General features: G+C 40.2%; 1 protein-coding gene across 7 annotated transcripts in view; it reads right to left on the bottom strand.

Annotated features, from left to right (window-relative positions):
• Nucleotides 1-2,091: 2,091 nt before the first annotated feature.
• Nucleotides 2,092-16,190, bottom strand: part of fli1 (Fli-1 proto-oncogene, ETS transcription factor) — a 31,544-nt gene continuing 17,445 nt past the window's right edge. For all 7 annotated transcript variants that reach the window (XM_078246572.1, XM_078246574.1, XM_078246571.1 and 4 more), the window contains 5 exons: nucleotides 13,379-13,447; nucleotides 6,737-6,796; nucleotides 6,330-6,389; nucleotides 5,516-5,563; nucleotides 2,092-5,360 (listed from right to left, as the gene is read on the bottom strand). In XM_078246572.1, coding sequence (XP_078102698.1) covers nucleotides 4,831-5,360; nucleotides 5,516-5,563; nucleotides 6,330-6,389; nucleotides 6,737-6,796; nucleotides 13,379-13,447 — 767 coding nt within the window. In that variant the 3' untranslated portion in view covers nucleotides 2,092-4,830. The remainder of the gene's footprint in view (nucleotides 5,361-5,515; nucleotides 5,564-6,329; nucleotides 6,390-6,736; nucleotides 6,797-13,378; nucleotides 13,448-16,190) is intronic.

Raw genomic sequence — 16,190 nt, 5'->3', positions numbered from 1 at the left:
TTGATTTAAAAAGCAATAATTGCATGAAAACAGGTTGTTGACGAGTCTCGAAGCTCAAGTCAAGTCTGAAGTATTTTTGGTCGAGTCCAAGTCAAGTCTGAAGTCAGCTGTTTGTGCGACTTAAGTGCGACTCGAGTCCGAGTCTCAGACTTAAGTCCCCATCTCTGCTGGATATTATGTCAAAGTTGAGTCAGGATACTGTTTTAAATCTATTTATAAAAAAGATTATGCTATGAAATTGAATACAAAAGCCAAAATTCAATGAAAGTAATCATTAACTTTACCTGCGAGGAATGTTGTATGGGTCCCATACAACCTACATTAACAACAACAACAACAACACTAACTGACTTTATAATGGTAAATCTGCCACTTCAAACATGTAATGACCTATGAACATAAATAACTACATTATAGAGATACATTTGTGCCAATGTTGCTATTAAAACTGATTGAAATATCAAAACAGCAAAAGCTTATTCATTTCAAAACAGCCAAACAAAAGCAGTTTGAGGTTAAATGAAGTAAAATGTTTTAAGTACTCTTGCTATTTTTGTACTCATGCTATAATTCATGATCATGATTCATGAAATACAAATTACTGCATATATTTGTGTTTTACTGTGAAAAAGTAAAAAAGTAAAAATACATCAAGCAGAGAATTATTAAACAGAAAAGTATTGTCATTGTGGTTAATATAAAAAAGATTCATGTTTTCCTCTGGCTAGTGTATTAAGGAGCTGCCAATATCAACAGAGAAAGCTCCACAGGCTTTAGAGGGTTAAACTTTGGCTAGAGGGAGTTCTTACTGGAGAGCCAACAGAAAGCCTTAAAGCCCCTTGTCCCCGCCTCATTATTACTTAACTGTGCTACTACTTTACAACTAGTAAAGTCAAAATGTATCTCACTAGTGTAGTAGACTTTTTTGACATCACTAGTTAACTGGTAAAATAGTGAGGCTCACTAGTTAACTAGTAAGATCAAAAGAGGCTTCAACTCGTTTACTAGTAAGCATTTTGGCTTTCACTTAACTAATATCAAAAGAGGCTTTCACTAATAATAATAATAATAATAATAATAATAATAATAATAATAATAACTTAGACTGATATAGCGCATTTCATGGTACCCAAGGTTGCTTAACAAATGGAGGGGGGGTGCTTTTTGAACATGGGCAGGGATGGGGCAGTTAACCACATCACTAGTTAACTAGTAAACATTTTGGACCGCACTAGTTAACTAATAAAGTCAACATGTATCTCACTAGTGTCACTAGTAGGCTTTTTGACATCTCTAGTTAACTAGTAAATATTTTGAGGCTCACTAGTTAACTAGTAAGAGAAAAAGAGGCTTTAACATGCTAACTAGTGCAGTGCTTCACTAGTTAACTAGTAGTAAGCAATTATGGCTCTCACTAGCAGATAATTGTAAATTGCATACTCTAAGTTCATGTTTACTAGTTTAAATGTCAGAGCTTTTGCAACTCATTAGTTAACTTGAAGGACTTTTAGTGTTACTAGTTCGGTCCACAGGACCACTAGTGCGTCAAAGAGCTGACTAGTTTGGCTTTGGTGCGCTGCCCGGCATTACTAGTAAGGGTTCTGCTGTAACTAGTTGGACAAATGTTCCACAAGTTGCTGAAAAAAAGTGAAAAGTAAAAGATTTTGTTCAACTAGTTCAACAAAATATCCAACTAGTACAAACAACTGTCCAACTAGTACTGACAAAGAGCCAACTAGTGGAGTAACCTGATGTCTGATATCAAGGCTCAAACAGCTTGCTATAACGGCCACTTTATCTTTTAATCTTTTAAAATGCATGCTGTGTTTTTATCCTGATGCAGATACAAACAGAACTGGCTTAAATAAGAAGGGGCAGAAAAGCTGAAAAGTAACTAGGCTCAGGAATAATACCCTTTGTAAATGTGTAATAAGCTGTCAGAACATTGACACAACGAAACAAGTATTGTGCAAAATGTCACAATCATAATTGTACCACTTTTGTAGACCATGGTTTCTCAAAAGGGGCTACTAAAAGAAATACAGCTTTGTTTTCATCTCGTGAGGCCACAGGCAGGCAATGTAACATAACTTGAGAGGTAAAAACATTTATTTTGTCACATTTTCCTATGTTTTCAAAGCCCTTTTTCAAAAGGTATCAATTCATACATCGCAGGAATGACAATAATAATAATAATACATTGGCTAATTGTAAAATTATACACACATATATATATATATATATATATATATATATATATTTGATATCCAAAATACATTGCATATATGAAGTAGCACAGATCCCTTTTCATTTATAATGCTTGTGAAACATGGAAGTTAAGGGTACATTACAATACTTTCTTTATGCTACAAATGACAAGTTCCCTTTTTGTTCTGTTAAAGCTATAAACTTTCAGGAGAAGCTAGTTTTGGATATTACTGTAATACTGAATGTATTGTATTGCATAACATACCTGAAATTATTTAATGCTCAGGAAAAGCTATCAATTTCAGGGCTTTTTGGCATAAAACATGATTGACAATGGAAAAGATCCATCATAATCACATGCTGCATATACAGAATTCCTGGCTGTTGGATTATGATTCAAGCAGGCATTTGTGGTTTTGGGAATACAAGAAAAGATCTCGTGCGCATTACGACACTTAGGATGTTACAACCAAATTTCAGAAATAATAACAATAATAAAAAAAGAAAATGTTAAAAATGTATTGCCCAAATGTACAGATATAAAAACGCTTAAAATGTGGAACAAACTACTTAGCAGAAATGGACTTAAAAGGTTTGCATTTTTGACCGAGGTCAACTCGTATTAATTCTCTTGACTTTTTATACTGTGTCACATATGAAAATAACTCTGCATAATTTATACAGTAAGTTGCTTTAATGCCTAGTTGACTGATGCTTATAAAATAATAAAAAATAGGTCTGACAAACGCACAGCGTTTGCGAATCTGAGGATTTCTTTGTTTCATCTCGTCATACTTTATTGGTTTTGTTCTCTGATAAACTACTTAGTCCCAAGTAATTTATTTTCAAGTGTCCATTTTCAGTTACTCTAGAGGAATACTTTCGCTATTAACAGTTTTGAACACCTGAAGATGGATATGTTTTGACATGATACTATTACATGATGATGAAATCCTGACTTGAGATTCATGTGCATTTTGCTGGGCTTTAGATCAGTGAGAAACTAACTTTCAAACACACATGCTGCTGTTCTCAAACTAGGATCCAGCCCTGGTAAAATGCATCTTAACTGTCTATTAACATGACTTAGTGCTAAGCCACTTCTCTGTGCTGACCTATACGGTCCTGACTGGCCTACAAAGAGGAAGGAGACACCATGGCAGCCGTTATTGACAGAGTGCACTTCAAAATCAAAAATTGTCAGATTTCTTGTGAGACATGGAGATGATGAATACATACCTTACTACGCCTTTTAAGATGTAATGCTGTTTTGTGAATAATGAATAGAAAGTATATGGTATAAAACAGCAGTTAAGGCACTGTGAGGGTTAGGTTTCTCAGTATGCAATGTACTAAAACGGGATACACTGTAAGTCACTTTGGAAAAAAGAAAATCCAACATACAGTCTTATTGTGTAGATACATCTACATAATCACATCTGCAGAAAAAAGGCACTTTCATGTTTTAGATTCAGAGAAGTTTTTTTTTCGAAACGAAAACATCTGACAAAGTTTGATTTTGCTGCAGGGTATCGCTTTTACGTGTGTTTCACAAACCAGAAGACATTCACATTAATACTGACATGGTCGAGCAACAAAACATCTGGAAATGGCTTGCTTGAAAGGCAACAACATGGCAAACATTTAATAGCCTAGTGTGTGGCCCCCTGAAAACATCTGACCTGGGTTGAATTATTGTTGCAAATTACTTCAATTACATCTTGACTCAGCTTCCTCAGCACAGTGGAGTCAACTATACACATGCCCATCTTGAACTCCGCACACAACGCACAAAAAGCATTTTAAGTAAATCAGTTGACCCAGGTCAGCAAAACATACAGCGCTTCCTTCTCTGGTATTTAACTCTTCTCTAGCCTTCCAGTTTGGAGGATAAATAAAATTGTGAATGGCATATTCCAGTTGCCAAATTTCATTCAGTGCTGAGAAAAGTCCATCTTATTGAGAGCGCCTCCTTGTCCAGCGAATTCTGGAAGACTCTTCACACAAACATAAAAAGATGCAGATGGACATACGAGCAGACGGAGACAGTGGGAAAAGAAAACTTGATGTGAAGGGAATAAGAAACCCCAACAAGACTGTAGACAAGCAGAAAAGGCAGATGCTTAAAGCGTAATGTTCATTTTGTACTGAGGAGGATGTAGATTGAGACCCATAAATAATAGGCCCATGTCTGGTACTGTAGCGTGGCGAAGAGGGAGACAGACTCGAGTTGTTTTCCTGTCCTGCTTTGGTTTGGGGAGGTTTTGGAAAAGACACCTGTAGGTGCAGCTTTCAGGAGGATGGGAAAGAGAAAGGCACAGGAAACTCAGACGCACGTCCAAAAAGCATTAACAAATAGTTGCTAGTCTGGTAAAGGTAAGTAGTATTCCATTTTGGACCATAGCATCCAGTTATTTATAGAGTCTTACAAATAATAAAAAAAAAAATCTCCTTTAATTTTATTGTCCTTCATTTAGGAGCAAAATTTCTTCAGAGGACAAGTGCCTCAATCAACTTAGTCTTCATTGGTTCGCCGTCATTGGGAGTGCAGGTCAGCAATGTGGACTTTGTTGTGGGCAAAGAGAGGTTTTTATTGGGTGGTGGATGGTCAGGGTGGGGTGTTTAATAGTAACTACCCAGGTGGGATGGCACATGGGTGTTAGGGTGGCGGGGAACATTTGGGTTGGGGTAGATGCCTCCGGTGGGCGAGCTCCAGTACGGAGCGGTGGGTCCAAAGAAATTGGAGGAGGTGACGGGCATGGATGGAGGGTGTGGGGATACAAAGTTGACCTTCTGCTGGTGGGCATGGTAGGAAGGCACATACGCTAGGTCCGAGGGGTACTTATACATGGAGGACTCGGTGGGGTGCGGCTGCAGTGCCTGAGCGATGCCGTGGAAGTCGAACTTGTAGGCGTAGCGCTTGCCGTGCACCTTGGTCATGATATTTTTGTCATAGTAGTAGCGCAGTGCACGGCTCAGCTTGTCGTAGTTCATGTTGGGCTTGCTCTTGCGCTCACCCCAGCGCCGCGCCACCTCGTCCGGGTCCGTCATCTTAAACTCCCCGTTGGTGCCCTCCCAGGTGATGCAGCCAGCGTTGGCGCTGTCAGACAGGAGCTCCAGGAGGAACTGCCACAGTTGGATCTGGCCTGAACCTGATGGATACAAACACAAACAGTGATCAAACATGCCACCTCATCCAAGAGCATTCATTATTTACCGTTCACTAACTATATTATATTATCTATCCAGTGACGCCTGCATAAAAGGACATTTCCACGACACCGGCATTATAAAGATTTGATCTTACCTGGATTGGCTAGGCGACTACTGGTGGGACCCAGAATCTGGTAAGGATCTGTGGACGAAAGGAGGGCATTGTTGGTCTCCACAGTGATTACTGTGATGATATAATATACACTATTTAATATGGAAGACTGAAGACAACATAAACATGTCACTGAGCAACAGCTAATCATTAATGATCACTCACATTACTTTTACCCATAATATCCCCTTTTAGGATGGGTACTTAAAGCAAAATATGCAAAACAATGACAAAATGAGAAAGCATAATGTGATAAGGCTTACATTAGTGTGTTTGGATTACTGTGCTCCTCTAGATAATTAGCTGTTCAGGAAAACCAATTACACATGCTAATAGAATGTGGCTGAGGGGTAGAAAAAAACTACAAATACTAATAAACACTCAAAGCTTTGTGGTAGGCTGTATTCCAAACAGTCCATTATTAAATTGCTTTTGAACCACTTGTAAACAATTGTTTTTCACTTTTCTGAGACTTTGACGACTTTACTCTACCTGATTTGTGCTTACTTAGAATTAACTTTTACACTTTAGGCCTTCAGCTAGTACCATTTTATAACAATGCAACAGTAAAAGAAGCAAATGCAAAGACTACACATATTAGAGATCTTAGAGAATACAATTATCTTATGAACATAGAATAATAATGCTTGAGTGTCCTGACTATCAACATAAAGAGAACTTTTTTAAATGCGCCAACTGGCACAAAGGGAAGCTGATATCCATGCTGATGAATTAGCTTTAATCCTGTGCTTATGCTGCAAAGTAAATAAATACAAAACACCAGGTAAGCTGTTACCTGGCTGAGGTCTGGGCTGCTCAGTGGACTTGGTTACATTCTGTGTAACCACCGGTGAACCTGCAGAGAGAAAAGCAATCAGTAATATAGTTAACCTTGTGACACATCTTGAAGGCCAAAGTAAATAAGTAGTTGGCACTGGACTAAGTTCTCTTGACTGTCTGTTCTTGCTCTGACAACAGAAGCTGTAATCTTTAGGAGTCTGTCCTACACGTTTCTACTCTGTGGATGTTGAAACTATTTCTAGTCGAATGTAGACTTAATCTGGGTGTTTTGAACCTGCACAGAGTACCAGATGATAAAGTTCACCACATCAGGTGAAAATGTAGAACCATGCCCTCTCAGTAGGTTACAGCCATACATACTTATAAGTATTGTCGAGTCAAAAATTATTTTTGTGTCCTCACCTTTGCCACTATGCATGTTGTTTGACCATCCTGTCCGCCTTACAGCATCATATGAAGGGTCTGACAAAGAGTGAGGAAAGAAGGGAAGACAAAGTTATTTAGTATTAGTTTCAAACTGTGTGTCTGTTACTACAGTAAGTGTCTCATCTCATCATGTGCTAGCCTATCACAGGATTGCAACTGTCACAGCAAAAAACAGGGAAACCAGTGCCAAATAGCATTAATAAATCTATCAAAACATGGTTCTAGATGCTCCTCACAGGATATCTAGACATGGCAATGTGGTTTTGTTTAGCTCGCTGTGATGATTTGAATTGTAGATGGCACAATCTTTAACAGTTGGTTGAGCAGCTTGCAACACTCTGGCCACAAATAAAGGGACTGGTGCAAATGAATGTATAACAGAGACACAATACATGCACATGATATTAATCCTCACCCATCTCCCCACACAAGCAGCTTTTATGAAACCTTGACAAACAGCCAAACTGGCCCAGTTCTGTTGTGTGTCTGCCAGTTCAAACCTTACTGAGTGTGAAGCTGGACAGGTTCCAGTAACAATAATTCAATCTGACACAAGCAGATAAAACAGAGGATGTATTCTTCCCCTGGCAATGTTTAAAAAACACCTTGGTACACTCACAGTGCACCTGGCCAGCACCCTTAATTGTTTGTATTTATGCGGGCTGAAACAGTTCAATCAGTTGCCAGAAAACAGGGAAATATTATACGTATTGTAGCTAGATAAGCTTGTATTTTGTGTAACATACTATTCATAGTGTTATCATGACCTGCAAATCTATGTGTCAGCAGTTTCTCCAGAGGGCAGCCGATAGAAACAGTGTAATAGTGATGACTAGAATTTTTGAGAAGCAGGCTTATTCACAATCAAAGTTGGCGGTTTGAATCCATAAATCTTAATGTAGGAGAATGAGCAACACTCACACCTACTGCAACAAAGAAAACTCCACATTACTAACTACTAATAACTGGCCAGTGTAAAACCAATGTAAATATGAAGCATTATGTGGCTAATAAGGACCATCAGGTCCTCATCTCAAACATAGAAAAGGTATGGCTTTAGCATTGTGTTTTTACAAACAACATGCATCAATTATTATCAACCTGAATAGATCATTAGAATTTGTTTTGACATTTCAGAGGTGATTGAGTGTGTTATTCCCAGGCTTTCAAGTGTGTGTGTGTGTGTGTGTGTGTGTGTGTGTGTGTGTGTGTGTGTGTGTGTGTGTGTGTGTGTGTGTGTGTGTGTGTGTGTGTGTGTGTGTGTGTAGGTGTTTGCCAGACATGAACTGTGTTTTAACCAGTGCAGTCAAATAACTCACATGCTGATAAACTATCAAACATTGAAAAAAAGACTAAAACATTTACTAATATATTTCCCTGTAGTTGCCTGAACTTTATATATATATATTTTATTTATGATAATTATTCAAAAAACATCCATCAATTTGGTATGTAAAACACACTTTAAAGATGACTTGTTGTAACAGTGGCTTTTCAGACTTAATGTGTCAGAAACAAATAAATGCCTTCACTACAATACACTTGGGCTTTGTGTGCCATCTTGACCCATATAATCTCATACAGCCACACCAGAGGAACATCCAGTGACACAACCAACAACCAACTTTCATCATCAGCTGCCACCTCATGTACGACCATCTTTAAACACTGTACAATACTGCCCTCCTGTGGTTCAGGACGCGTTGACATCTTGGATTTTCTAAATAAAATTCAAATGAATCCTAGATTATTATCTATTTAACTATTAAAGCAACGTTTACGGTAACCTTCCACATAAGTGTTTCATTGTTTTACTCATTTCATAATCTTCCGATGGAAATTTCCTGCTGCTCAGGGGCCTCGTGATGTCTAACTTTTCAACTTTTAACCCCAGATGTTTCAGCAAAGGGCCTATTCCTGTTTGCAGGTGAGAGTGGCTTTGGTCTGTGTGACTAAAAAGTGGGATATTCCAAATGAGTAGTGCAAGACAATACAAGGGACGGTGCAAAAACGTATGGATGAAGTGAAATGAAGGATATGAGCTCTCAACAAAGCAAAAGAAAAGTGAATAAATTAGAATATGATCAAAAGAATGAAAGAAATCTGAGTGTAATAGAGAGAAACACAAAAAAAGGGAGAAGAGGGACAAATAATAAGCGGGCTGCCGTGGCTCAGCCGGCCTGTCAGGTTCAATCTGGTGTGGGCCGGCAGGATAGCCAAGGAGCAGTAACTGGGGGAGAGTCCTGGGAGACTTGCGTTTCCTGCCTGCCTCGCCTGCAGACAACCTCTCTTTGTTTTACTGGCCCTTTTTTCCCCTCTACTCACCGCCAGCCCCTCCCCCGCCTTACATCCATTCTCCACCACCCCAAAAAATACACAACGGGGCTACCTCCAAAGGCTGCATACAGGAGAGAGGTTACACACAGTAGATGAGATCGTGGGGTAAAGGCAGAGGCAGATGCAGGAGAGACGAGAGAGAAGGTGAGGGAGTCACAGAAAGAGAAAGATTATTGAGAAGCAGACAGATGAGGATGGAGACAGAGTGACTAAGTGCATACAAAGGCTTGAAAGAGAAAGAAGAGAGAAAGAGAAGAAAAAAAAGTCAGATGAAGCACATCTTTGTAATTTGAAAGAAAACAATATGGTAGCAAACCCAGCTACTGTCTGATATGGGCTGGAGGAGATGCCCAGTAATACGGACTCATCCACATCTTTTCTACACCCTTATTGTTGCTGTTGGCAGAAGATTACATTAACATTCAAAAACAATTTTCCCTTGACCAGCATGCAACAATAGAGACAATTCAAGGTTTTTACCAATACAATCACTTGACGTTGGGGTTAATTGGAGTGAGTGAAAGGTAGGGAAGCAGAAATGCAGAAGTGCAGAAGAAGCAGCAGATGTAAATTGAACAAAGCCCAAGTGGTCGGGGGTACTCTGGGCGAGCCAGCCACGCAAACCGAGACACAGACCCAAATGTGAACACACAGAGCTGCCTCTTCCCCAACCTCCCCCCTCTCTCTCCTTCATTTTTCCAGGCCTCGCTTTGACTGCGACTTGAGCCAGTTTCCACTCTGGTCTGGGGTGTGGTGCACGCTCCTGGGAGACTTCGACTGCAGGACCAGTTAGTCAAAACAAGGCCTGAGTGCTAGACAGAGAGGGAGAGAGAGGGAGAGAGAGGCAGAGAGACGTAGAACGACAGCGGGAGACATGAGTCGGAGAGAAAGAACAACTGAGCAGAGAGGGGTAAGATAGACAGAGAAAAAGAGGACAGGGAGAGAGTCGAGTCATGGAATGTTTTAACCTGGAGTCTGAGCCAGGGAGAGAGACCCAGACAAGGCAAACTTTTTTTAATACCCGTAATACAGGTGCTTTAAAAGCCATCTGTGTGAGGAAGGACCCATAAGGGGAGGAGAATGATAGCAAAGTACAGGAGTTAGACAAGGTAAAGAGACAGTGGATGCACCAGAACAGAGAAGCATCGGAAAAATATGTCCAGAGCAACAGGGGACTGCAACACTGCTGTACATAAACTTATAAAAAACTCATAAACATATGCAAGTTATCTATATAACGTTATTGTTTGTGTTCTAAAGAGAGAATTGCATCTTTCATTTACTTTTTTTTAAATCTTATTTCGCAATGCAAAGGGAAGCAATTGAAAGTCATATATGTAGGACAGCTTGTACACTTAATGGCTCCCTTATAGTTGTATTGCCACTTTGACTTGGCTGCAAAATAAAAACATTCACAGAAGTGAATCATCATCTTTCCTTATTCACTGAGGTGCAGCGGAGAATATGAGTGTCCTTGCTGCCAATTATAAAATTCCAAAATGTCATAGCAGCGACAAAAACAGAAGGTACAAAGACTCAGGGGAAAAAACTGTCTAATGTGCAAACATTAACGCCAAGATATTACCACAAACAATACACATATACTTTTCAACATACACACTCTAACACATGCTGTAACACATGCTGCACTAAGACATGCAGGAACCCACCCACATACATACACATGCCTATCCACAGGCAAATAGTAGACATAGACTTTAGATAAACACTGAGAGCTACACACACACACACACACACATATACACACACACAGTCTTTCATAGCTGCTGCATTCCGTGTTTTATATGCTCTCTTTTATTCATAACATTGCATTTTACACCACAGAGTCTGGAGCAGATTAAGGGTTGTCTCCTGCTGCATGCTCATGCTTACTCTACCCCAAAGAGTCTGTATGGTATTTGACTGTTCTCGAAAGGCAATATGAACTTGAACATCTGGCAATGCTGATCTGAGACAATGTCGATAAAGGCTTTTCCTGAAGTTAGACTTCTTTTATTGTTGAGTCACTAACTCCCAACTCCAATGTTGATGTTTTTAGTCTTCATATTGTTTCACCTTTTCACTTAATTTTGCAAATGAAAGAATGAAAAAAACATTTTGGAATATTTAATGTGGTCATTAACTTTCATCATTTTAGGGTGACTACAAATATTTCAAAACAGAGCAATTCATTTTAAATTGGACGGATATCAATCTCATAACTTGGTTGTATTTCCGAATTCTTGAAAAGTGACCCTGTTGTAGAAACAGGCTTTCCTCAGCTGAAAACTGTTCATTGGCTGGGATCACAGGACACGACTATAGAGGCACAGTCAGTGTTACAGGAGCCCATAATAGAAGTCACCTCTTGTGAAAGGGAAATGCTGTTGAAGGGAGTGACCCTGTATTCCTGCCAGTCCAAATACCTGGCGCTGAGAACCAGGAAGACCGGGGTCGGGGGTGACTGAGCAGAATCGTATCTGGCCTGCCCATTGGTCTATTGGCATTGAAGCCGGCTAGAACAAGTACATGGCCTGCTAACGCTCACCACTGGGGCAGATAGAGAGAGGGCATTCTTGGACACTTATCAGACTTAGTGTTTCCTCTCCTCCTGCCTTGATAGGGCCCCTCATCCTGTGAGCAAGGCTATCACTGTTATTGCAGTCCTTGCTCCAGTCTATGGTGGTGACACCATATAGCCGATGTAAAGGATGTGCAGCTTTTTTTTCTTTTTCTTTCCTTCGCCTAGATGGTGTCGTGTCAGCACACAATAATGTTTGTAGAGTGAACGTATCCAGAGGAAAGAGACAATCATCCAGAGCTGCTCTGGGCGTTGTTCTCAAAAACTAAGCTTTGCTTTTGCAAGAATATTACTGGTGCAAAATGACCAACACTGCAACAGGTATCATTTGCTGCATTTATACATAACTACAGATTTCTCAATGTAAATGCGGATGCAACGAGCAAATTGGATCCAGTAATTGTGACACCTATAAAAACAACCACCAAGCAGCTCACATGATAATACTGTAACACAAACCAAAAGTCCATATAAATGTGTCTTTTATGTTTACATTCACTCCTAAAATCGTATTCACATTTTAAAAAAAAAACTCTCCATGACAAATCTCAAGATAAGGTGAGCTGATACCTATTCTTCCTGTTTATTTTCAGGTAATATGCCTTTTGAGAAAGAAGTGTCAATATATTGACAAATAAAAGAGTAACTTGACGGATATCAAGAAATATGCATTGAATTACATTTTTGAGTCAAGTTGATTTGATAACCTTAACTAATGTACAGATTTTTGTTCTTGTTTGAAAAATAAAATATGTGGTACATTACATTGTGTATTTCGTAACCAAATTTCATAAACATATAGTGACAGTAATCTCATAAAAACAGTGTAACTACTAGAGATGGATTTTGTAGAGGAAAATGTGTGAAGGTGCAAAATGACAAGAAGTGGCGAGTTTAATACAATGACAACAGTCCCTCCAGCATATAAAGTATGGCTATTCTCCCTTTAACCTTCTGTCATCCTCTCTGCCATTAATCCACTTATACAGACAGCACAAAAACCACACACACATGCACTCCTTTCCACTCCAGTCTGGTCTAAAGCAGCCAATCAGGCTCTTCTGCCATGATTATCGCACACTTGCTTCAGCACCTGTCTGTGATGCCTGTCTATCTAAACAAACAACCTCATTTACACTTCTTACCTCCTGCTTCTCTCCCATAATCACCACGTTCACTGCCTGTTCTTGCCCCTGCTGCTGTCGATTGAACTCATCAGCACACTGCTTTTGTCTTGTTAATACGCCTCTATTCTGACACCACCCTTGGAGCTACTATGTGTTGTCACAGCGTTCAGGTAGCGACTCTGAATAGCGTGGTCGGCTATAGCAGCTTGGCTCATATTTTTCAACAACACAAAAGGTGCACCTGCACAGAGCTTTGTCTGTGGCAAGTGGTGACCGCATGTGCTTTGGATTCGTATGGGTGGTCTGTATTGTCAAGTGTGTGCGCTTGTGTGTATCTGTTTGTATCTGCTCGTCTGAAGCTGGCAGGTACTGTGAAGCAGAATTTGCCATTTTATGGTATAAGCTCTGATCAATTTATTTTTTTCTCTGTTTTTGTCTCCAATTCTTCTTTTGATCTTAAGGTAGTCTAACATTCTCACTTTGCCCCCTTGATATAAAACTGTTACATCAGCCTGAATATGCACAGATAGATATTAAGATAAAGCATAGAGAATGAAAAAAATGTATCCCTACCCTCTTTGGCAGCCAGACGTGGGGATGGGTCTGTGTGAGATGGTGTATTGTAGGATAATGATGAGCTACCTGTAATGAAGTGAGACAAAAGAGAACATAGTAAGACAAAACAATGTCTCATCCACCAGTCCTATAATGCATAAAGACGAACGATTATACCCAAAACCAGCATTTAAAAACCTGGATAAGACGTGAAAACTTTCATACATTCTTACATAAGAGCATCCAGTGATTAAAAGTACACATTATACATTAATTCACTTATAAGGTTCAGCATTAACATTGTAATTATTAGTGTCATTAGATCTTCCAGAATATTTACAGAGTTGTATATTAATCATGATAACTTTGCTGTAAGGGAAATTGTCATTTGAAAGTGTACCCCTACCCTGAAGCCTATGACACACAGTTCAAAGTGTATAACATTAGCCAGCAGGTGGCAGTAGATGGCTCAACTCATACAGAGCCCATTTCATTTCTTGAATTATGTTCCTGTTTTGTCTTCAAAAATAATCTCAGAAAGAAAATAATTCATGATACATAAATCTAGTCTCAAAAAAGCAAATTCAGCACAGTCAGTCTTTTAAAATGTAGGAAAAACTCTGTAGCCTGTGAGCATTTTAACAGCAAACCTGATTCCTGAATAATAAAGTCAGAGAGGCAAGAGTCTGCATATGGCCGCCTATTTATTTCACCTTATGGAGCAGAACTCTGCGCTGCATTCCTCCACTTACACAGGCACCCTGGGCGGCACCAAAATGCTCTCTTAATTTTAGCTGCCCCAAGGCATAAATCAGCGAGTGGAAAAACAGAGCCAAAAATGCACAGAGAAAACACAAGAGCAGCTACTGCTAGCACAAAGACGGCTACGGAGAGCTGCTGAGTAAGGAAGATACCTTTTCTGAATGGGGGCAGTCTGAAAAAGAACAAAAAACGCCAAAGCAAAATTCAATTTGTGATGGGCTTTTCTTGAGATTCGATGCAGGATTTTACTTAACTTGCTATGCTGCTGGCGATGGGGTTGGGGGGATGAAGGGGCCCATGGTGGCAGACTAGGGGTCTGTTTTTTTTAGGGGGTGGTTGGGGGGGAAGTGTGGGGTGCTCCACAAATGTATTCTAACCTCCTAACACCCCACCCCTCCCAGTACTACCTACTCCACGGCACCCCCAATGCTCTGGGTCTAGTTTAGTAACCTGGGGGCCTCAGAACAGGGGAGCCATTGTATGAGTCAGGGTCCCTGCACAGCAATCAAACGCAGCTCCCCACACAAAAATAATTCCACACGCAGAGTGTAAGCGCACAGGGGCAAGCAAGCCACCAAAAGCTTTGGATTGAGGGAAAAGGGTGTAAGAGAAAGATAGACAGACATACAGAAAAAGTGGGAGAGAAGTGAGGAGGAAGGGGCTGTTAACCCTTTTCCTGCTGTGTGCCACATATGTGGGCTGACCCAGACAGGCAAACAGGCAGCATTGCTGAGAAAACCTCAAACCATCCCACAGAGAAACCCAGAGCTGCTGTAGAGAGTGAGAGTTTGTGAGGGAGTAGGGGAGAGCGAGTGAGAGAGGGAGAGAGAGACACCACAGCTGACACACAGTTTGGTGGAGGGAGTCTTGGCTGTGCTGCCTATTTATTTGGACGGCTTCTTCCTCTCTCAGAAAACAAACATGTCCTGGTAATCTGACAGCACAGTGGGAGGACTGGCCAGTGTTCAGCCTTTAAGACCCTCACTCTCTCTTTCCCTTTGCAGTCACATCTGCTTAGAGTCTGTAAGATTACATAACATCCACAAACAATTTTCTTTTCTCTCCTTCTTATCACCAATGGCTCTTTCAAAATGCTCTGTCCTTCAGTTTCTGCATGGCCATAATATTGAGATCTTTAATTGCTAATTGAGCATTGTGATTGACCTCCATCGGGCCCCTGCTGTTTATTCTGCAGAGCTATATGATGCCATCGCCTCAAACATGTGGTCTGAGCTTTGTCATCAAACTGAGGGTCCCAGTCACCCAGTTTTGGGAATCTTGCCACCTCAAGGAGGACAAATGGGCTCCAGCCAACAAACAGTAAGTCATCCTTTTAGCTCTGTAGGATAAAGCTGCACTGAGAAGCACCACTGCCCATCTTCATACCAGCCATACATAGTGCATGAGAGATATTTCCAACAAGTCATCCAAACTAAAAGAGATTATCTTTTATTTTATTATTATTAGCTGACACCCCAACTGTGACAATGACATTGTTTGCTGGCAGTATTGGGAAAGTTACTTAAAAATGTAATAAATTATTTATGTTGTATTTGCATTACTTTACTAATTACTCTAGTGAAAATATCTTTGCCCGAGCAAAACCAAAGATGAAACTCAATATTTCCAGTGTCCAGCTTTTCAGCAACAGCACTACACACTTGGCCCCACTGTTGTTCTTTTTGCTGTACGATATGAGCTTCGTCCATGAGTGCCGTCTGCTCTCTCCCCAGGCAGACAGTTAACACTTGTGAGATCACAAAAATACATTTGAAGATGCAAAGCCCTGACAAATAACAGGTATGCCTATAAAAATGAAATAAAAAGGTTCATGCTGAGATGTCTATGCGACCGAGCTGCGGAGTAATGCACAGAGCACCTCCAACCCTGGCCAAAATCAGTTGATTCCTGAATTAAGGCTCATGAGAGGCTAACAAAGACCCCCCTCCAGCCCCTGTCCATGTCCAGTCAACTGAAGGAAGACCAAACTGATATAAATCCTTCAATAAACAGCTAACAAGCCGACCCATAAAATGTGAAATTGTCACTGAGATTAGTAACAGTAATG

Source organism: Sander vitreus, chromosome 3, assembly GCF_031162955.1.
Source record: "Sander vitreus isolate 19-12246 chromosome 3, sanVit1, whole genome shotgun sequence".
NCBI lineage: Eukaryota > Metazoa > Chordata > Actinopteri > Perciformes > Percidae > Sander > Sander vitreus.
The sequence above is the reverse complement of the archived record's forward strand: the minus strand, read 5'-3'. Positions and strand labels throughout refer to the sequence as shown.